General features: G+C 36.8%; 1 protein-coding gene across 4 annotated transcripts in view; it reads right to left on the reverse strand.

Annotated features, from left to right (window-relative positions):
• The window catches only part of UGGT1 (UDP-glucose glycoprotein glucosyltransferase 1), a 130522-nt gene that overhangs the window by 27009 nt on the left and 87103 nt on the right, over positions 1-16410 (reverse strand). For 2 of the 4 annotated variants that reach the window (XM_026510242.4, XM_026510240.4), the window contains 9 exons: positions 15682-15705; positions 15070-15164; positions 12762-12968; positions 11871-12002; positions 10979-11109; positions 8848-8943; positions 4792-4894; positions 3771-3850; positions 2282-2471 (listed from right to left, as the gene is read on the reverse strand). In XM_026510242.4, coding sequence (XP_026366027.2) covers positions 2282-2471; positions 3771-3850; positions 4792-4894; positions 8848-8943; positions 10979-11109; positions 11871-12002; positions 12762-12968; positions 15070-15164; positions 15682-15705 — 1058 coding nt within the window. The remainder of the gene's footprint in view (positions 1-2281; positions 2472-3770; positions 3851-4791; positions 4895-8847; positions 8944-10978; positions 11110-11870; positions 12003-12761; positions 12969-15069; positions 15165-15681; positions 15706-16410) is intronic. The other 2 variants (XM_048214150.2, XM_026510241.4) reach the window with 1 other exon arrangement.

Here is a 16410-nt window from a genome sequence, read left to right on the forward strand (position 1 = left end):
ATGTAGGAAAGACACAGAGACAGTTGTTTTAGAAAGGAAGGAGGTTCTGAGATGTTGTAAGCTCCTTGTAAGTAAAGACCATATGTTTTAATTCTTTTGTTAATATACTCCGAGCTAGGTACAGAGTGAGGGCTGTGAAGACACATCAGAAAAAACTGCACTTGTGAGCTCTCAATCTTTGAAAATGGACTGGGGGACAGGACCACTTACCTTAGATACTCCAAACAGCTATATGAACATAAGGAAATAAAGAACAGAAAAACAGAGAAAAATCAACGAAGCCAAAAGCTGATTCTTCGAAAATACCAACAAACTGATAAACTTTTAGTTAGAATGACCACAAAAAAAAGACAGAAGAGCCAACTCACTGAGGTCAGCAAGGGAAAAGGAAATATCACTCCAAAACTAAATTTAAAAGACTGTAAGAAAATGCTATGACTGACTATAGGCCAACAAATTGTAATCTAGATAAAATGGATAAATTCCTGAGACACAAACTCCAGAAAATGACTTAAGATGAGATAGAAAATCCAAACAAATCCATAACAAGAGACTGAATTGGTAATTTAAAAATTTCCCAATTAGGCAAGAAAATTAAATAAAAGACATCCAGTTTGGAAAGAAAGAAATAAAACTACCTCTATTTGCAGATGACATCATCTTTTACAGGCCTGTATACTAAGACCTATAAAACATTGTTGAAAGAAATTAAAGACCCAAATAAATGGAAAGACATCCCATAGTCATGGGTCAGAACACTTAGTAAGATGGCAATACTCTTCAGATTGATTTAGGGATTTAATGTAATCTCTATCAAAATCCCAGCAGCCTTTTCTACAGATATTAACAAGCTGATTCCAAAATGCAAACTTCGCCAAAATGGCCAAAACTACCTTGAAATGTAAGAATAAAATTAGAAAACTAACTTACCAATTTCAAAACTGACAACAAAGCTACAGTTAAGACAAGTGTGGCCTAAGGATAGACACACAGATCAAGGGAAGAGATCTGACAGTCTAGAATTAAATTCATCCAGGGCTAAGAGACCTTTGACAAAGGTACCAAGACCATACAGTTGGGAAAGAACAGTTTTTTCAACAAATGGTGCTGTGACAAATGGATATTCACATGCAAATAAATCTGTAACCCTACCTCACACAAAAAGTAACTAAAAATGAATAAAAGACCTAAATGTAAGAGTTTAAAACTTTGAAAGTCCTATAAGAAAATATAGGAATAAATCTTCGTGACCTGGGATTAAACACTGATTTCTCTCAGGTATATTACCAAAAGCACAAGCAACGAAAGAAAAAAACAGATTTCATCGAGATTAGAAACACTTGTGCTTTGAAGGACATTATCCAGAAAGTGAAAGACAACTAACAGAATGAAAGAAATTATTGACCAATCAAATATTTGATAACAGACTTTTATCTAGAATATACAAAGAACTCTTACAATTCCAAAATAAAAAACAGGCAAATTTTTTAATAGGCAAAGGATTTGAACAGACATTTCTCCCCAAAGATGATATACAAATAGCCAATAAACACATGAAAAAATGCTGAACATCATGGGTAGGAACGGAAAATGGTGCAGTCGCCCTGGAAAACAGTTTGGCAATCCCTCAGGTGATTAAACACAGAATTCCTGTATGATCCACCAATTCCAAGAGAAATAAAAGCACATCTATAAAAACTTGGACATGAATGTTCACAGCAGCATTTATAATAGTCAAAAAGTAGAAACAACCCAAATATCTATCAATGAATGGATAAACAGAATGTGGTATTTCCATACAATAAAATATTTTCTGGCAATAAAAAAAGAATTAAATGCTAATACATGCTACAACATGGATGAACCTTAAAAATAATCACTGAAGTGAAAGAAGCCAGTCACAAAAATATATGATTCTCTTTAGATCAAACGTCAGAACAAGCAAATCCACAGAGACAGAATATAGATTAGTGGTTGCCAGGGGGTCATGGGGAGTGACTGCTAATGGGTATGGACTTTTTCTATCTAGTGGTGACGGCTACACAATTCTGTGAATATACTAAAACTACTTAACTGTATACTTTAAAAGGGTAAACTTTATGGTATGTGAAATAGATCTCAATGAAGCTGTTATTTTTTAAAAATACAATTATACATGAACACAGACATCTCAGAGGCCTGTCTAGACTGTGATCCAGTCTGTTCAGTCAGAAACTACAACCACTCCATTTTAAACAGGTTTTACACAAGATTACATACGTAGAAGTAATGATATTCTTACCTCTTCTAAATAAATATTATCAAGATCATATGGCGTTCTGACAGACTCCACCATCCAACTCTCAGGTGTGTTCAAATTCAGGGTGAACAGAGGAGACTGTGGCATATCCAAAAATTTTGCTATTGGACCCTTAGCAAAGCTATTGTCTGGAGTGAAAGAAATCTCTGGCTCTAAGACATAACGGTAAAAGCTGAAATTTAAAAAAAAAAAAATAAAAAGTGAGTCTTTTTAATACACCCACAGTCCTTAAGTTCACAGGCATCCACACTGGTAACTAGTTGCTTTAAAATAAAACAAACTAGATTTGGAAGGGTAACCTCCCAGATTGGGAAAAGTGTTTCCAAAACCATCTCTTGACCTGTGGTTGTTGCAGATGCAAGAGAAGAGCAGGAGGGACAGAACTGAGAGGAGAGGTCACTCTTTCTGGTACTGCTAAGGATGGCTGTTGTTGGAGTCACAAGATTTCCTGAGCACATGCCTTCCTTCAGGGAGAAAAAGTTATTTTTCTCTTAAACACAAAGTCCTAAATGATGGCAGTTCTCAGGTGAGCCCTGAAAACACTATACATAGTCGTTTAAACATTTCTCCTACTCAAGGACAATGCAGAAGCTGAGAACTGTTTCAAACACTATTTGAATTCACTTAGAATCTAACTTATAAAACACGGCACATTATTTTTATCAGAATTTTCCCACAGACCCAGCAGATGTTACCCTATTACTACTGACTGCTTTTTATTTAACTTTCTTCATGAAATGACCATTCCAAGGTTCAGACGACATACAGCTAAGCCTGCAAGCCTGCCCTCCTTCTCAAGATAACGTAAATGAGGGGCGCCTGGGTGGCTCAGTCGTGTTAAGCGTCTGCCTTCGGTCAGGTCATGATCCCAGAGTTGTGGGATCGAGCCCGCATCGGGCTCCCTGCTCCACGGGAAGCCTGCTTCTCCCTCTCACACTCCTCCTACTTGTGTTCCCTCTCTAGCTGCCTCTCTGTCAAATAAATAAATAAAATCTTAAATTAAAAAAAAAGATAATGCAAATGAGCCTCAGTAAGCTTCCTCTGACAAATATACTCCAACTTGAAATAACTGCTCCACTTTTAAGATAAAAAGGGCAGACAAGTTTCTTTCTGTACTACAGCACTTTTTTTTAAACTAACTAGGTAAATTTAATAGCTATATTGATCCAAATGCTCTAAAATTAAAGAACTATGTAATTCCAAGGGAGGGAAGGGACAGAGGGGGAGGGAAGAAGGAAGGCAGGCAGGCAGGTCCAAGTAACTTGAGTTAATGCCACGTAAATGCTTCCATACCCACACTAAGTTCTTAGAACTTCTGATTAGAGCAGAAATTTAGCAAAACTGAACATTCAGTAAATGACCTTTTCAAACATGAAGTCCACCTATAAACCCACTTGATCCTTAACATTCAATACCAGCATTCAGATTTAGTACCACGTTTTTGATTGATTTCTTAAACAGCTTATTTTACCTTTTTAAAGGCATGTCAGAAAGTTTAGATTGGCAGTTCATAAACACTCTTAGATTCATGTTGATCAGCTGGGTTAAAACCTAAAAGAGCAAACCAGAGACAAAACATAAAATTTTCCTATAGAGAAAGTAATATCTGAGACAAAATATTTACATTTTCTCTTCAGAAACTTATCACTTCGACACTGAGTTGAAAGAACATCTCTGACTTCTCAAGAAAGACAGAAAGATAATAGAAGCCATAAAATCTGCAGAGAAATTTCTGGAAATCCCAACTCTGGCACACAATCTAAATCACACACACACATTACTTGGAAAAAACATGGCAAGTGGGCTATTGCAAATCACTGCTCGCCCTTGTGTGGTAAAGCAACTGATGGATAATAGAGAACTGTCTACACAAGGAAAATATTAAAGGTTCATCAGTGCAGTTTACATACAATAATAGAAAAAAAGCGCATATATATATATGCATATATATATATACACACATACACACACCCACAAAAATCTTAGCTGATTATACATGAATAAAACGTCACCTTAAAAAAGAAATACAACTCAAAAAAAATGTTAAGGAAACTGTCTTTTTGGCAAAGCTCTTAAATTTTCCTAAAATTGTAATATCTTATACAAATCTACAAGACATGCTACAATTTAAAAAATGCTAGTATTAGAAAAAGAAAATAGTAAAGCAAAATTATTTTACCTTTTTAACTCTCATTCATTATAAATCAAAATATGGCATAAATCAATTTAATTAAAACATATCTTGCTCTAAATAGGACATTTTTAAAAATTACATGAGGAAACCAACCAAACTTGTACCAACTTTCTAAGGTTGTGAGGCTGTTTCTAGAGCCATTACCAATATATGAAGACATTTGCTCTGCCAAGATGCCCTGTAGCATTTTTCAAAGCCCTTTGAAGATAACGAGGGGAACAATGACACTCTCAGAGAGTCACAGGGCCTGTGACCACTTCAGATAAAGAGACGCAACTGCCTCTTAGGCCATGCCTACCAAGAGCAATGGGGCAAGTCTCTGTGCTTCTCTGGTGACAGGGTCAATGACAGCCACGACATCAAAGTACGTCTCCCCTTCCTTTGGCCTCATTTTAATTGCACTACAGAGATCAAAAGACAAAACATTAATCTGGTGGAAAATAGGAAACAAGCTAACCATTTTTTAAGACCAACATAACCTATCAGCTTTCTCAGCATTTCCAAAAACACTTCAGATCTAGAACAACAAGGCTGGCTACACAGCGGTTAACCATGTAATTATGTTTACCTCAAAGTTTGCAAAACCTGCTAATGACTCAAGTTCACTCAAAATGAACAAAAGATGAAAACCAGCTTAAGACTATTTAACCAAAATCTACTAAAAGCTAATGTTTGCTTTTGAACAACTACAAACATTAAGCCAACTTTTATTTCTTGGCAAGAAGGGTATGAGAAGAAATAAATGGATTTTTAAAAATAATACAAAGAACATTACAGAAAACATATGAGAGAAAAAGGAAATAATCATAAAATCTCGCCATCCCAACTCAACCATGCTGTGGCATTTCTCTCTGTAGACCTTCTCAAATGCCTCTATAAAGAGTAGCTATACAAAGAATATCAGCAATTTTGTAACAATTTCCTTCCTTCCCCTACCACTTTTTCATAACGATTTTTCCATATTGTTACACATCAACTATCCTGAATAAAAAATAATCTTCTATTTACCAAGTGAATCTGCCATGTTTACTTAAGCTATTCCTTAGTGTTGGGCATTTAGATGGCTTGCAGCCTGTAAGAAACTTCATACATACAGTTTTCTTCATACTTGGACATTTCTTTAGTAGACAAAGTCCTAGACACGAGATTACAGAGTCACAGGATACAAACATCTTTGTGGATAATATGTACTGTCAATCACATTTCCAAAAGAACTGAGTCAATTTACAAGGACATTAAGTTATACATATTTTGTCTTCTTACTAAGTGAAAAACAGCAGCTGTTTGGGTTTTGGGTTGTACCTCTAGGATTTCTGAGGAGAATGTACATTTTCCCATCTGTAGTTTCCAGCTGCACAGCCTCCCTCCGAAGTCATATTGACTCAGATGACTTAAGAGGAGCAGGAGCCTCTGCTATATTTTGAAAAGGAGTAAACTTGAAAGGATTTTAAAATACATCCAATTTTCCAAAACTTAATTGGCCAAATCAATGCCTATCTGTTTGCTCTGAACAGTGTGTTAATGTAGTTCTGGTGCTAACCACTCTTGTACTGCGCAAGAGCATTTATCCAGTGGGAGGAAAACAAAAGTACAAAATAAAATGTAACTAACAAAACTGGGTAACGATAGTTTAAATGGTGATGAAGATTATTTCAAAACTGCTTTGGAAATAACCATCAAAATAGCTTTGTGCCTGTTATCAAAGCAGATGTTTTCAATTTTTGATAAAATTAACAATTCCAGCTGTCAATAATTATTCCAAAATAACATTTTTTTTTTAACTCTAATACAGCTGTTTTCAAAGTGTGGCTCCAGACCAGCAGTTATCAGCTTCATCTGGAAATTTGTTAGAAACAAACTGTCAGCCACAACCCAGACTTCCTGAATCAGAAACTCAGGGGGTGGGTCAGGCAATCTGCCCTTTAACAAACTCTCTAGGTAAAAGCCAAAGTAGGAGAGCCACTGCCCTCAGATAACCTGGATTTCTGTGCTTCTCTAGAATTCCAGAAGGAAAAAGCTCCCTAGAGAATAGCATTATGTAAATTCTCACAAAGGGAAGAAGAACAGAAGTTCCGAAGAAGAGTCCTGTGGAGTATAGTATCTGAGTCAGGCATGCCCAGGCCAAAACCTGTGAACCTGGCAGGTCTGGGTAGAGTTCTGTGTGATATGTTAATGTTCTGACCCAGCGTTCTAAGTGATCTGCAACAGGCATAACCAGAAACGGACCCTGTGGGGCCTTTGACCACCGCACATCTCCCTAACAAAAAAGATTAACAAAAGCCAAGATTAGAGGAACAGTGGTATGGAAATGGAGAACAGTATAAACTAACAGTATCATGTTGAAATATACTTGCTATATCAGAGAAAAGACCAGAGTAAGGCCAAAAGTACAGACACCGAAACAAGATTTGGGGGTCATATACATCTTCCTATAGTGAGTAGAGCAAACATCAAAGAATACAGTGCTTCCCCAATCTTAAGGTACACTAAAGTGACCTGGGAGGATCCTGTTACAATGTAGATACTGACTCAGGAGGTCTGGCTGGGGCCAGATATTTGCATTTCTGAGAAGCTCCCGGATGATGCCCTGCTGTTGTTCTGTGAGCCACACTTTTAGGGCAAGGATATACATAAGCAATAATTCAGACCTTTTTATTTCTCACATAAATAAGAAACTTCTGATTTAAATATAACAAACACTCATTTAACTAACATAACCCCAGTAAGAAGAATTTCTCTAATTATAATTTGTCTCATAACAGAATTTATAATTAGAGCATTTTAATTATATAAGACTCATGGAGAAAACGATGTTCTAAAAAGGGAAGAGATTCTTGCTCGGGACTCACTATCTTGGCCATGAAAGGCAAACAGGATGGCAAGCCAATTAGGAAATATGTTTCTTGTGGTAATAACTAGATGGGTTACTTCCTGAAAGTATACCGTGATGAGAAGATGGGTGATAATGGGCAAAATCCAGCTAGGATTAGCAAGGAGCCATAGAAGTCTTCACCCACTGGCGATGTAAGAAGTTAGGACACATAGCCAGTGAGAAAGGACAGGGTCTCCATTCCAGCTTGGATCATCAAACAGTCTGGTCAAATTTGATCCCCATAAGAACTTGCTGTAAGAAAGCACGGATCAACAAAACCAAAGTACAATCTACCCCAAACTAAATAAATCAGAATCATAAAGAAGTAGGATGCAGGCTTCAATATCTAAAGCCTCTAAGGCACAATCAAGATATATAACCTTGCCTGGCTACATACATCAACTGTAGGGGTTCTTCCTAAAGACAACTTAATCTTGTCTAATTGTGAGTAAACGACCCAGACTATGGGACATTCTACAAGATAACTGGCGTGGACTCTTAAAAAAGTCAGTGTCATAAAAGACAAAACAAACACACAAACAAAAACAAAAAAAAAACACAAAGAATAAAAAACAAAAAAACGCAGGGAACTGTTCTGGATTTAAGGAGACTAAAAGACACACAACAAAGAACTGCAACGTGTGATCTGGACCAAATTAAAGAACAAAACAGTTTTCAAAGGTCATTACTGGGGCCTTGGAGAAATGTGAATATGGACTGTGTACTACTTAATGTCACTGTATCCAGGTAAAATCTCTGAGGTATGCCAACAGTGGAGACACTCCTAGTGCTCAGGAGATACATGCTGAGGGATTCAGGCATGATGTGTAATGATGTCTGCAACGGACCTTCAAATGGTTCAGAAAAAACGTAAGTATATAGAAGTTTGTACACAAACATAAATACACATTGTATGTACTATACATACACACATATGCAGAAACCCACACACAGATGACAGATAAATGTGGCATAATGTTACCAACCGGTGAACACAGGTTAAAGATATTTGGGTGTTCACTGTAATAACCTTTCAACTATTCTTAAGCTTTGAAACTTTTCAAATAAAAAACTCAAAACCAAAAGGCAAGGGCTTTTTCATAATGCTAAACTTATTTTTATTTATTGAAAACAAAACGTTTTCAATAAAAGATGAACAATACAAGTGCCCTAACAACCTGTTTATTTTTGAATATCAGAAAACTACAACTGTTTCATTAAATGCTTTCTGTTTTCTAAAAGGGTACAGTCAGAACTATTTCAGATGTATTTAAAAATAAATGTCAACTTTTATGCAACTGAGATCTGTATATGAATTCGACGTATGAAAATGAGTATATATGAAAACTGCACACTGGACAAATCTTCCATTCCAATAAGAATTTACATACATGCTTCATATGAAAAAACAAAGGAGATGAGGTAAAGGCAGCCTTAAGATTTTATTCAAGAATATGCATAAATTCAATATTAATTCTGTACCTATGGCTGTCTTCAAAAAACTGGTACTCGATTCTTGCATCTCCTTTTGGCTGAGCTGACAGAAGAGCATCCACCTTCATTACCAAGTCACTTGCCCTGAAAGACACAGTTGGTGAAAATTTAGCATCTCTTTAACTGAAGGTTTTTCCAATTATTGCTGAACATAATATAATCAGCCTAAGTACTGAATGCCAACAAGATGGTCTGAAGAACATATGAACTTTACACCAATAAGCAAGAGAAAAACTGGCAATATAGTCCATAAAGACTCCATAAAGAGAGGGAGTGGTCCAAGGGCACACCACACCAAGCCTATGCCCATGATATGATGGCTTCAAGTCACAGGAACACCTCCTGACTTGCATTAGGAAGTGTTTCATAGGCCAGAACAAAGGCATCACTAAAAAAAAGCCAGAGGAAGGAGGAAACCTCTTTATCTGTAGCATCATTATTGGTTGAGATGAAAATCAATACATCACTAAGGCTCTTAAACTCTGCAGCATGAGGATATATGAAAGAGATGAAGAAAAAAACCAGAAGAACTTTTAAATTTTATAGCCTCCAACTTACTCACCAAAGAACACTATCAAAAGAATGAAAATGCAACCTATGGAATGGAAGAAAATATTTGCATATCATCTATCTATAAGAGATCGATATCCAAAGTATTTACATGGAACTCCTATAACTCAATAATAAAAAAAACAATTAAAAATGTGAAGTTGGGGTGCCTGGGTGGCTCAGCTGTTAAGCGTCTGCCTTCGGCTCAGGTCGTGATCCCAGGGTCCTGAGATCAAGCCCCGCATCGGGCTCCCTGTTTGGTGGGGAGCCTGCTTCTCCCTCTCCCTCTGCCTGCTGCTCCCCCTGCTTGTGCTCGCTCTCTGTCAAATAAATAAATAAAATCTTTAAAAAAAAAAAAAGTGAAAAGTAGGGGCACCTGGCTGGCTCAGTCAGTGGAGCATGAGACTCTTAATCTCGGGGTTGTGAGTTCCGGCCCCACTGTGGGTAAAGTGATTACTTTAAAAAAAAAAAAAAAGTGCAAAGTACTGGAAAGATATTTTCCCAAAGATATACAGATGACTAATAAGCATGTAAAAAGCTGTCAACATCACTAATCATTAGGGAAGTGCAAATCAAACCACAAAGAAATACCACTTCACACCCATTAGAGTGGGTTATTACAAAAAAAAAAAAAAAAACACCCAGAAAATAACAAGTACTGGTAAAGATGTGGAGAAATTGGAACCTTTATGCATTAGGAAACACAATGGTATCATCTCTGTGGAAAAACATATGACGGTTCCTCAAAAAATTAAACATAAAAATACACCTTTCAACTACATTCATTTGATATTTAATACAGAAACCACGTGTATATGACCTATGGGCTCTAGTTATACAGCAGGTACATGGACCAGTTAAATAATTTCATTTTCTTCCACTGGGAAATAACTCATTAAAATACATCAACTATAGGTGGCTTAGTTGGTTAAGCATCTGCCTTCGGCTCAGGTTGTGATACCAGGGTCCCGGGATTGAGTCCCACATCGGGCTCCTTGTTCAGCAGGGAGTCTGCTTCTCCCTCTCCCTCTGCCCCTCCCCCTGCTTGTCCGTTCACTTGCTCTATCAAATAAATACATAAAATATTGAAGAATAAAATAATACATTAGCTAATAACAACACTGAAAGAATTAAAATAAAAATTAAAAACCAACAATAACCAAATCATAACCTTTGGAGGCTGCAAGAGAAACAACTCATTATTCTATACTAGTAAATAAAGGAAAAAAAGCATTTAACCTGACTTTCCTTTCTGGAACAAAATAAAACAGAAAAGGGAAAGTATCTCTTTACAAAAGTATCCCAAGATAATAAAAAACAAAAACAAAAACTCACCCCCCTACTTTTGCATATGTTTGAAATTTTCCACATCGAAAAAAACAAAATGGAAAAACCTAATTCAGATCTTTAAATAAATTAACTTGTTTCAACAGAAGCATAAACAACTGAAAAGCATTATTATATGTTCAAACTGGAAATAAAACACCATGAAATAGGTAGCATGAGGGAAGTTCAACTAACACAGTCCCTATGACATGCACTGATTACTTTCTTCCAAGGCAAAACTTACACATCTTCTTCTACCCGAAGCTGTTGAATATGGGATTTGATTTTCTGTCCTGAAGTTTTTAAGATGATATTTTCTAGGAGGTGGAAATCATCTTGATTAAAGAGTTCACTGTCCTCCAGTGGCCCAATGATCTGTGAAGAAGGGCAGAGTGGTCGGTTTTGGAAAGAAGCCCTCTGAAGTCCTCAGGCTATCTTATAAACCTAATCACTTTAAGGACCCAAGACATGTATACATCTCATAACATCAATGAAAAAGGTGAAAATAAAACCCAAATCAACTCATCCAGTTATTTATTTACTTATCAATTCCTCAACTACAGAGGGTAGACTTGTACACTTCACAATATTTTCCTAGTAAGCAACTCTGAAGTAAAACAAAATAGCAACATAGTTTCATTAATTCTAGCTGAATATTAAAAACAGAACCAAACCAGAGATGCGGTGTAGTGAATGACAGACAGCGGAGATTTCATCCTCAGTGCTAAGAGTTTAAAGTTTGGTATATCCCCCCCAGTCTCACGTCCCTGGCTGCAGATATGTATGAAATAGTCTAAGCCTACACCAATGAAGTTGACCAGAGACTACACAACTATGAACACAGGGGATGAATACTTCATGTATCAAAGCCTTATCAACTTATTCTGAGAAACTACACTCTCACTGCCACTGTACATGCGGCAGGACATAATTACACAGCAGGAAGGTTTTACACAAGGATGCTTATGTCAAAAGCAAACCTCCTTTGAAATAAGGATGCAGAAATTATCATCAGCTCTGCATAAGCCCCAATCCCCTTTGACTCTGAAGAGTTTACTAGCTTTGGAAGAGAACACTGCCAACACTGTTCACTGATCTAATTTGAGGTCAAGTTTGTCTCAGGACAAAATCCTCACCCTTCCATTGCTGATCACTGCCCTCTGTCCCTTCTTCAGCTTCAGAACATCCCTGCAGTACATGGCATGAGACAAAATGAAATCCATTTTGGAAGACTCAAAGACCTCTTTAAAAAGACTGAAATCCATGCCCTAGGAAAGTAATTGTTATTAAGGAAAAGTAATTGTTATTAAGCAAGCCATAAAAATGAATAATCATAATGAATAAATCATAAAATACTTTGAATGGACAGTCAGCACTAATTTTAAGAATTAACATTATGATGTCTCAATTCTCCACTCCTATTTTCTCCCACCCTCCCACTTACCAAGTAATGCTTATTTCCTGCTCCTATTCTTTTATGTGATTGCTCAACTGGCAAATTATTCTTCATTATATCTTTATTCTGCATTTTAAAATCTTGCTAATTTCTAGAGCCTTTTTTCTAACTGAAACATCAAGTATACTCATCATTTTATAAGAATTTTAAATCTATTAAATAGTCCAAAAGATAGTAACTTATATAATGAATACAGGTGGGCTTATATCAGAACACATCAAGAACACATAAGCCTCTAACTCATAAGAAACTTCAATCAGTTTTTTGCTCTATAAATAAAAAAAATATTGCCTGTCTTTTAAAAACTATACAAAACAAATGACTTTGTGCTTACAACATAAACTTATATGGGTCATATCTTAAAACTTTATTTGAACATAATAAAACTGGTAAGGGGAATGTGGCAGAATTGTTATTTCTTGGCAAGATTCTTCCAAACGAAGAAAATCCTCTGAAACTCAGTACTAAAATCACAAATCCCAATCATGAACAAGACACATCAGACCATGGGAATGAACTTCTGTGGAAAGTCACAGAACAAGGCAGCCCCATGCAACACACAGAGACTTACCCCGACAGAGAACCCCCCAATGTCGGCTCCTGCAGCCAGGGCCTCTGCAGTCTCCTCCTTGGCCATTTTTGTGATGAAATTCTTAGCAGAGTTGGAGGTCTGTGTTTGAAGAGCTGCCCAGATTGCTCTGGAGATCTGAGTGTTCTCATAACTTATATCTTCACTAGGATTATTGATCATGCTTATTCTAACATTGTTACTGGATTTCTATTTACAAAATGGGAAATAAGAGTTATATGGTAGATGTTTTGAACTTAAAAAGTGGCATTAACATCATCATATTCCATTAAGTAGCAAATACAACCTCTCTTCAAAGTCTTCAGTTCTCTTCTGTATACAGAATAAAATTAAAATGCTATAGCCAGGCTTTCAAACCCCTACATGAACTGGTCCCCAGTCTACCTTTCCAACTTCATTTCTTACCATCCCTGTATATATAGCTCCATTACAGATCATCAGAGTCCTGTATTCCCCAACACCTTTTTTTATTATTTTAACACACTCCATGCTTCGAGTTGGCATGCAAATCCCAAGTACATTCCATCTTTTCTCCCCTCGGTCCCAACCAATCTTCAGGCTTCTATTCAAATACTTCTTTGTTCACATGGGCTTTCCAGATTCCTTGCAAAAAATTAATCTCTGCCTGGGACGCCTGGGTGGCTCAGTGAGTTAAGCATCTGCTTGGGCTCAGGTCATGATCCTAGGGTCCAGGATTGAGACCCACATCCGGCTCCTTGCTTCAGCAGGGAGCCTGTCTCTCTCTCTGACTGCTGCTCCCCCTGCTTGTACGCTCTGTCTCTCACAAATAAAGTCTTTTTAAAAAATTAATCTCCCCCTGAGTAAAAAGATAAGAATCCATGTTGCATAAGTTATCTGGGACCCATAAAACCTTATGTCATGAACATAAGCAACAAAAATTCATACTAATGTGTATCTAAAGATTCATACAGAAATAGTCATAGCTGCATTCCTCAGAATAGCCCCTAACTAGAAAAAAACGCCACTGTCCATCAAAAAGATTCAACAAAGCTTTATAACTTTGTGGTACAGCCATACAATAGCACAATGAAAAAGAACTAACTACTGCTACGTGTAATATCGTGGATAAATCTCAAAAATGTTGAGTAAAGAAAGCAAACATAAACAAATATGGGGAGGGGGATGATGGAGACACAAGCGAATCTGACAATTCTGTTTCTTGACCTGGGTGGTAGTCACCTGGGTGTTCCCTTTGTGACACTATGTATCCAATGATTTGTGCACTTCTTTTGATTCTATATTTTACTTCAATTAAAATATTTTTTAAAAAATTTTAATTCTCAGGGCACTATCCAAGTGCCATCGGTTAAGCTTCTGACTCTTGGTTTCCGCGAAGGCCATAATCTCAGGGTTGTGAAATCAAGCCACGAACAGGGCTCCACTCTCAGCATGGAGTCTGCTTGAGATTCTCTCAACCTCTCCCCCTGCCCCTCCCGCTGTGCTCTCCCTCTAAAATAATTTAAGAAAAAAAATTTTCAATTCTCCCTTCTTGCTCTCCCACTCTACCACCACTTGAGCATTTATAAATTTGAGTTAGAATCTTACGTATGTATCTACTGTCCTTCATTCTGATTTAACTTTGAAATGGCCACACCATCGGGTCTACTCCCCTAGACAATAAAGGCACTTAGCATGTTAGTGAAGTTGAAATCACCTTGATATTTTAGTACTTCAGTAATCTTCCTTGGGACCCAGGGTGGCAAGGGGACATGGGAAGGGTGTGAAATCTGGATGAAGAGTCAGTCTGAAACTGCTCAGGAAAAGGCACTGTAACAGCTCATTCTCTGACAATGACACTCTCTAGAGGAGTCCACTTCTTCCCAACCATTCACAACTGCCATTCGCTCAAGTTCTACGACTTATGTGCTATGTGTATTTCAGACCATCCACATGTGCATCTCTCTGTGCGCCTAGATCTGCTTCTATTATATGAACACTAAGGTGTCTGCACAGTATTTCCCCATTTAGACCTCCTTCAGTGAAAAGGACCTGCCTCCCCCCATGCAATATACAGCATGATCTTTGCAGCATCTCTGCAGCAAGAACATGAAGAGTCACGCAATAAAAACTTGTCTATGATAAGGATCTCATTATTTTTTTTTCTCTAGAAGAATGTATACCCTTCAGTGAAGTCAGAACACTGCAGTCTCCTCTCTTTTCTCACTATTGGGATAAACAATGCTCCTTTCCATCAACCATGAAAAAAGCAGGACTCCCACTTCACACCCAGAACAGTAACAGCACACACAATGGAGGTGTAGATACTTGCCTGATGTTTAATAGCATCATACAGTAACTGTCTTCCAGAAGGGCTATCAAAATCCCCAACAATCCAAAAAGTCACAGGCCTAATGAAAGAATCATCTGTAGAAAAACAAAAACAACACACTGAGTCGCAGGGAAAAAAGCACATTCTATATTTCAATGTTGTTATTAAGCCAAATAATTTCTGAAAACCATGCAAAAAATAAGAAAATGACAAGTTTAATAAAGATACAAAGCAAAAGTAGCAAAACTTCTACACTAGAATGAAAGCAGGGTAAACTTCCCTGTGGCTTAATTACAAACTAGGAACATGCATTTATTAATTCTATTATGGTTTAGGCAACTGTTAGCATATACAATGGAAAAAAGCCTTTGAACATGTGGGTAACATATCAGTCTTTAATCACATTAATTTGTAACTTTCTGAAATAGAATTCTTTGCAAACGTTTATACAATTTATACAAATTTTATCTGCATGTGATAAATTATCTACTGTTACCCACAGGTTCCAGAAATGTCACAATAAAGTGTCAATAAATTCTGAATCACAAGATTGCCTGAAACCACATAAGATAATTAAGAAAAGAAACTGAACATTCTGAGGTTTAAAGTTACCATAGATTTCCTTGGAGGACATTCCTAGACAAAGGTAAAGGAAAAAGAGTAGAAGAAAATGTCATTGCTATAACTGATGCCTGCTGTAAGAGTCAAAATTTTAAATAAACCTAATATGATCAATCTTCTCTCTGCTCTGCAGTCCCCTTAGGGGTATAGCAGTGTTCCAGGGCCCCTCGGAACCAATTCCTTGAGGAACCAAATGGAGCAATAGCTTTTATTTACACAGATCTGGGAAGGCAGAAATTCTCCCTAGGACAAGACTACAGCGTGGATAAAAATAGCTGCCTTAAATGACAGTCAGTGCTCTGAAAGGATAGTAAGTATGACCAGAGGGGGAAAGCATCTGTCTGCCATTAAAATGACATAATCTCACATAATATTAGCCTAAATAACTGACCCCATATTAAAAATCAGTTTTAAAATGTGCACAAGGATTCCTAGAACCAAGTTTATCTTATAACCCCTAAAAAAATTAACTCAGTGTTGTCCCGGAAGAGGCAAGTCAAACCAATTTTCAATTCATTAACCCATGTTTACATCATAAATGTTTTCACATTTTGAATCATGAAAAAAATTTTTCATTTCACCTTAATATCTAATATAAATTTATAAGAATAACATCTGAATTTTCAAAAACTCCACTTCATAAAGAATTGAATTTTAAAGGTATTTTCTTGATTCAAATCATTATAAGAAATAATAAATGAAATCTCTTTCTAGCAGACA

This window comes from Ursus arctos, unplaced genomic scaffold, assembly GCF_023065955.2.
Source record: "Ursus arctos isolate Adak ecotype North America unplaced genomic scaffold, UrsArc2.0 scaffold_1, whole genome shotgun sequence".
NCBI classification, from domain to species: Eukaryota; Metazoa; Chordata; class Mammalia; order Carnivora; family Ursidae; genus Ursus; species Ursus arctos.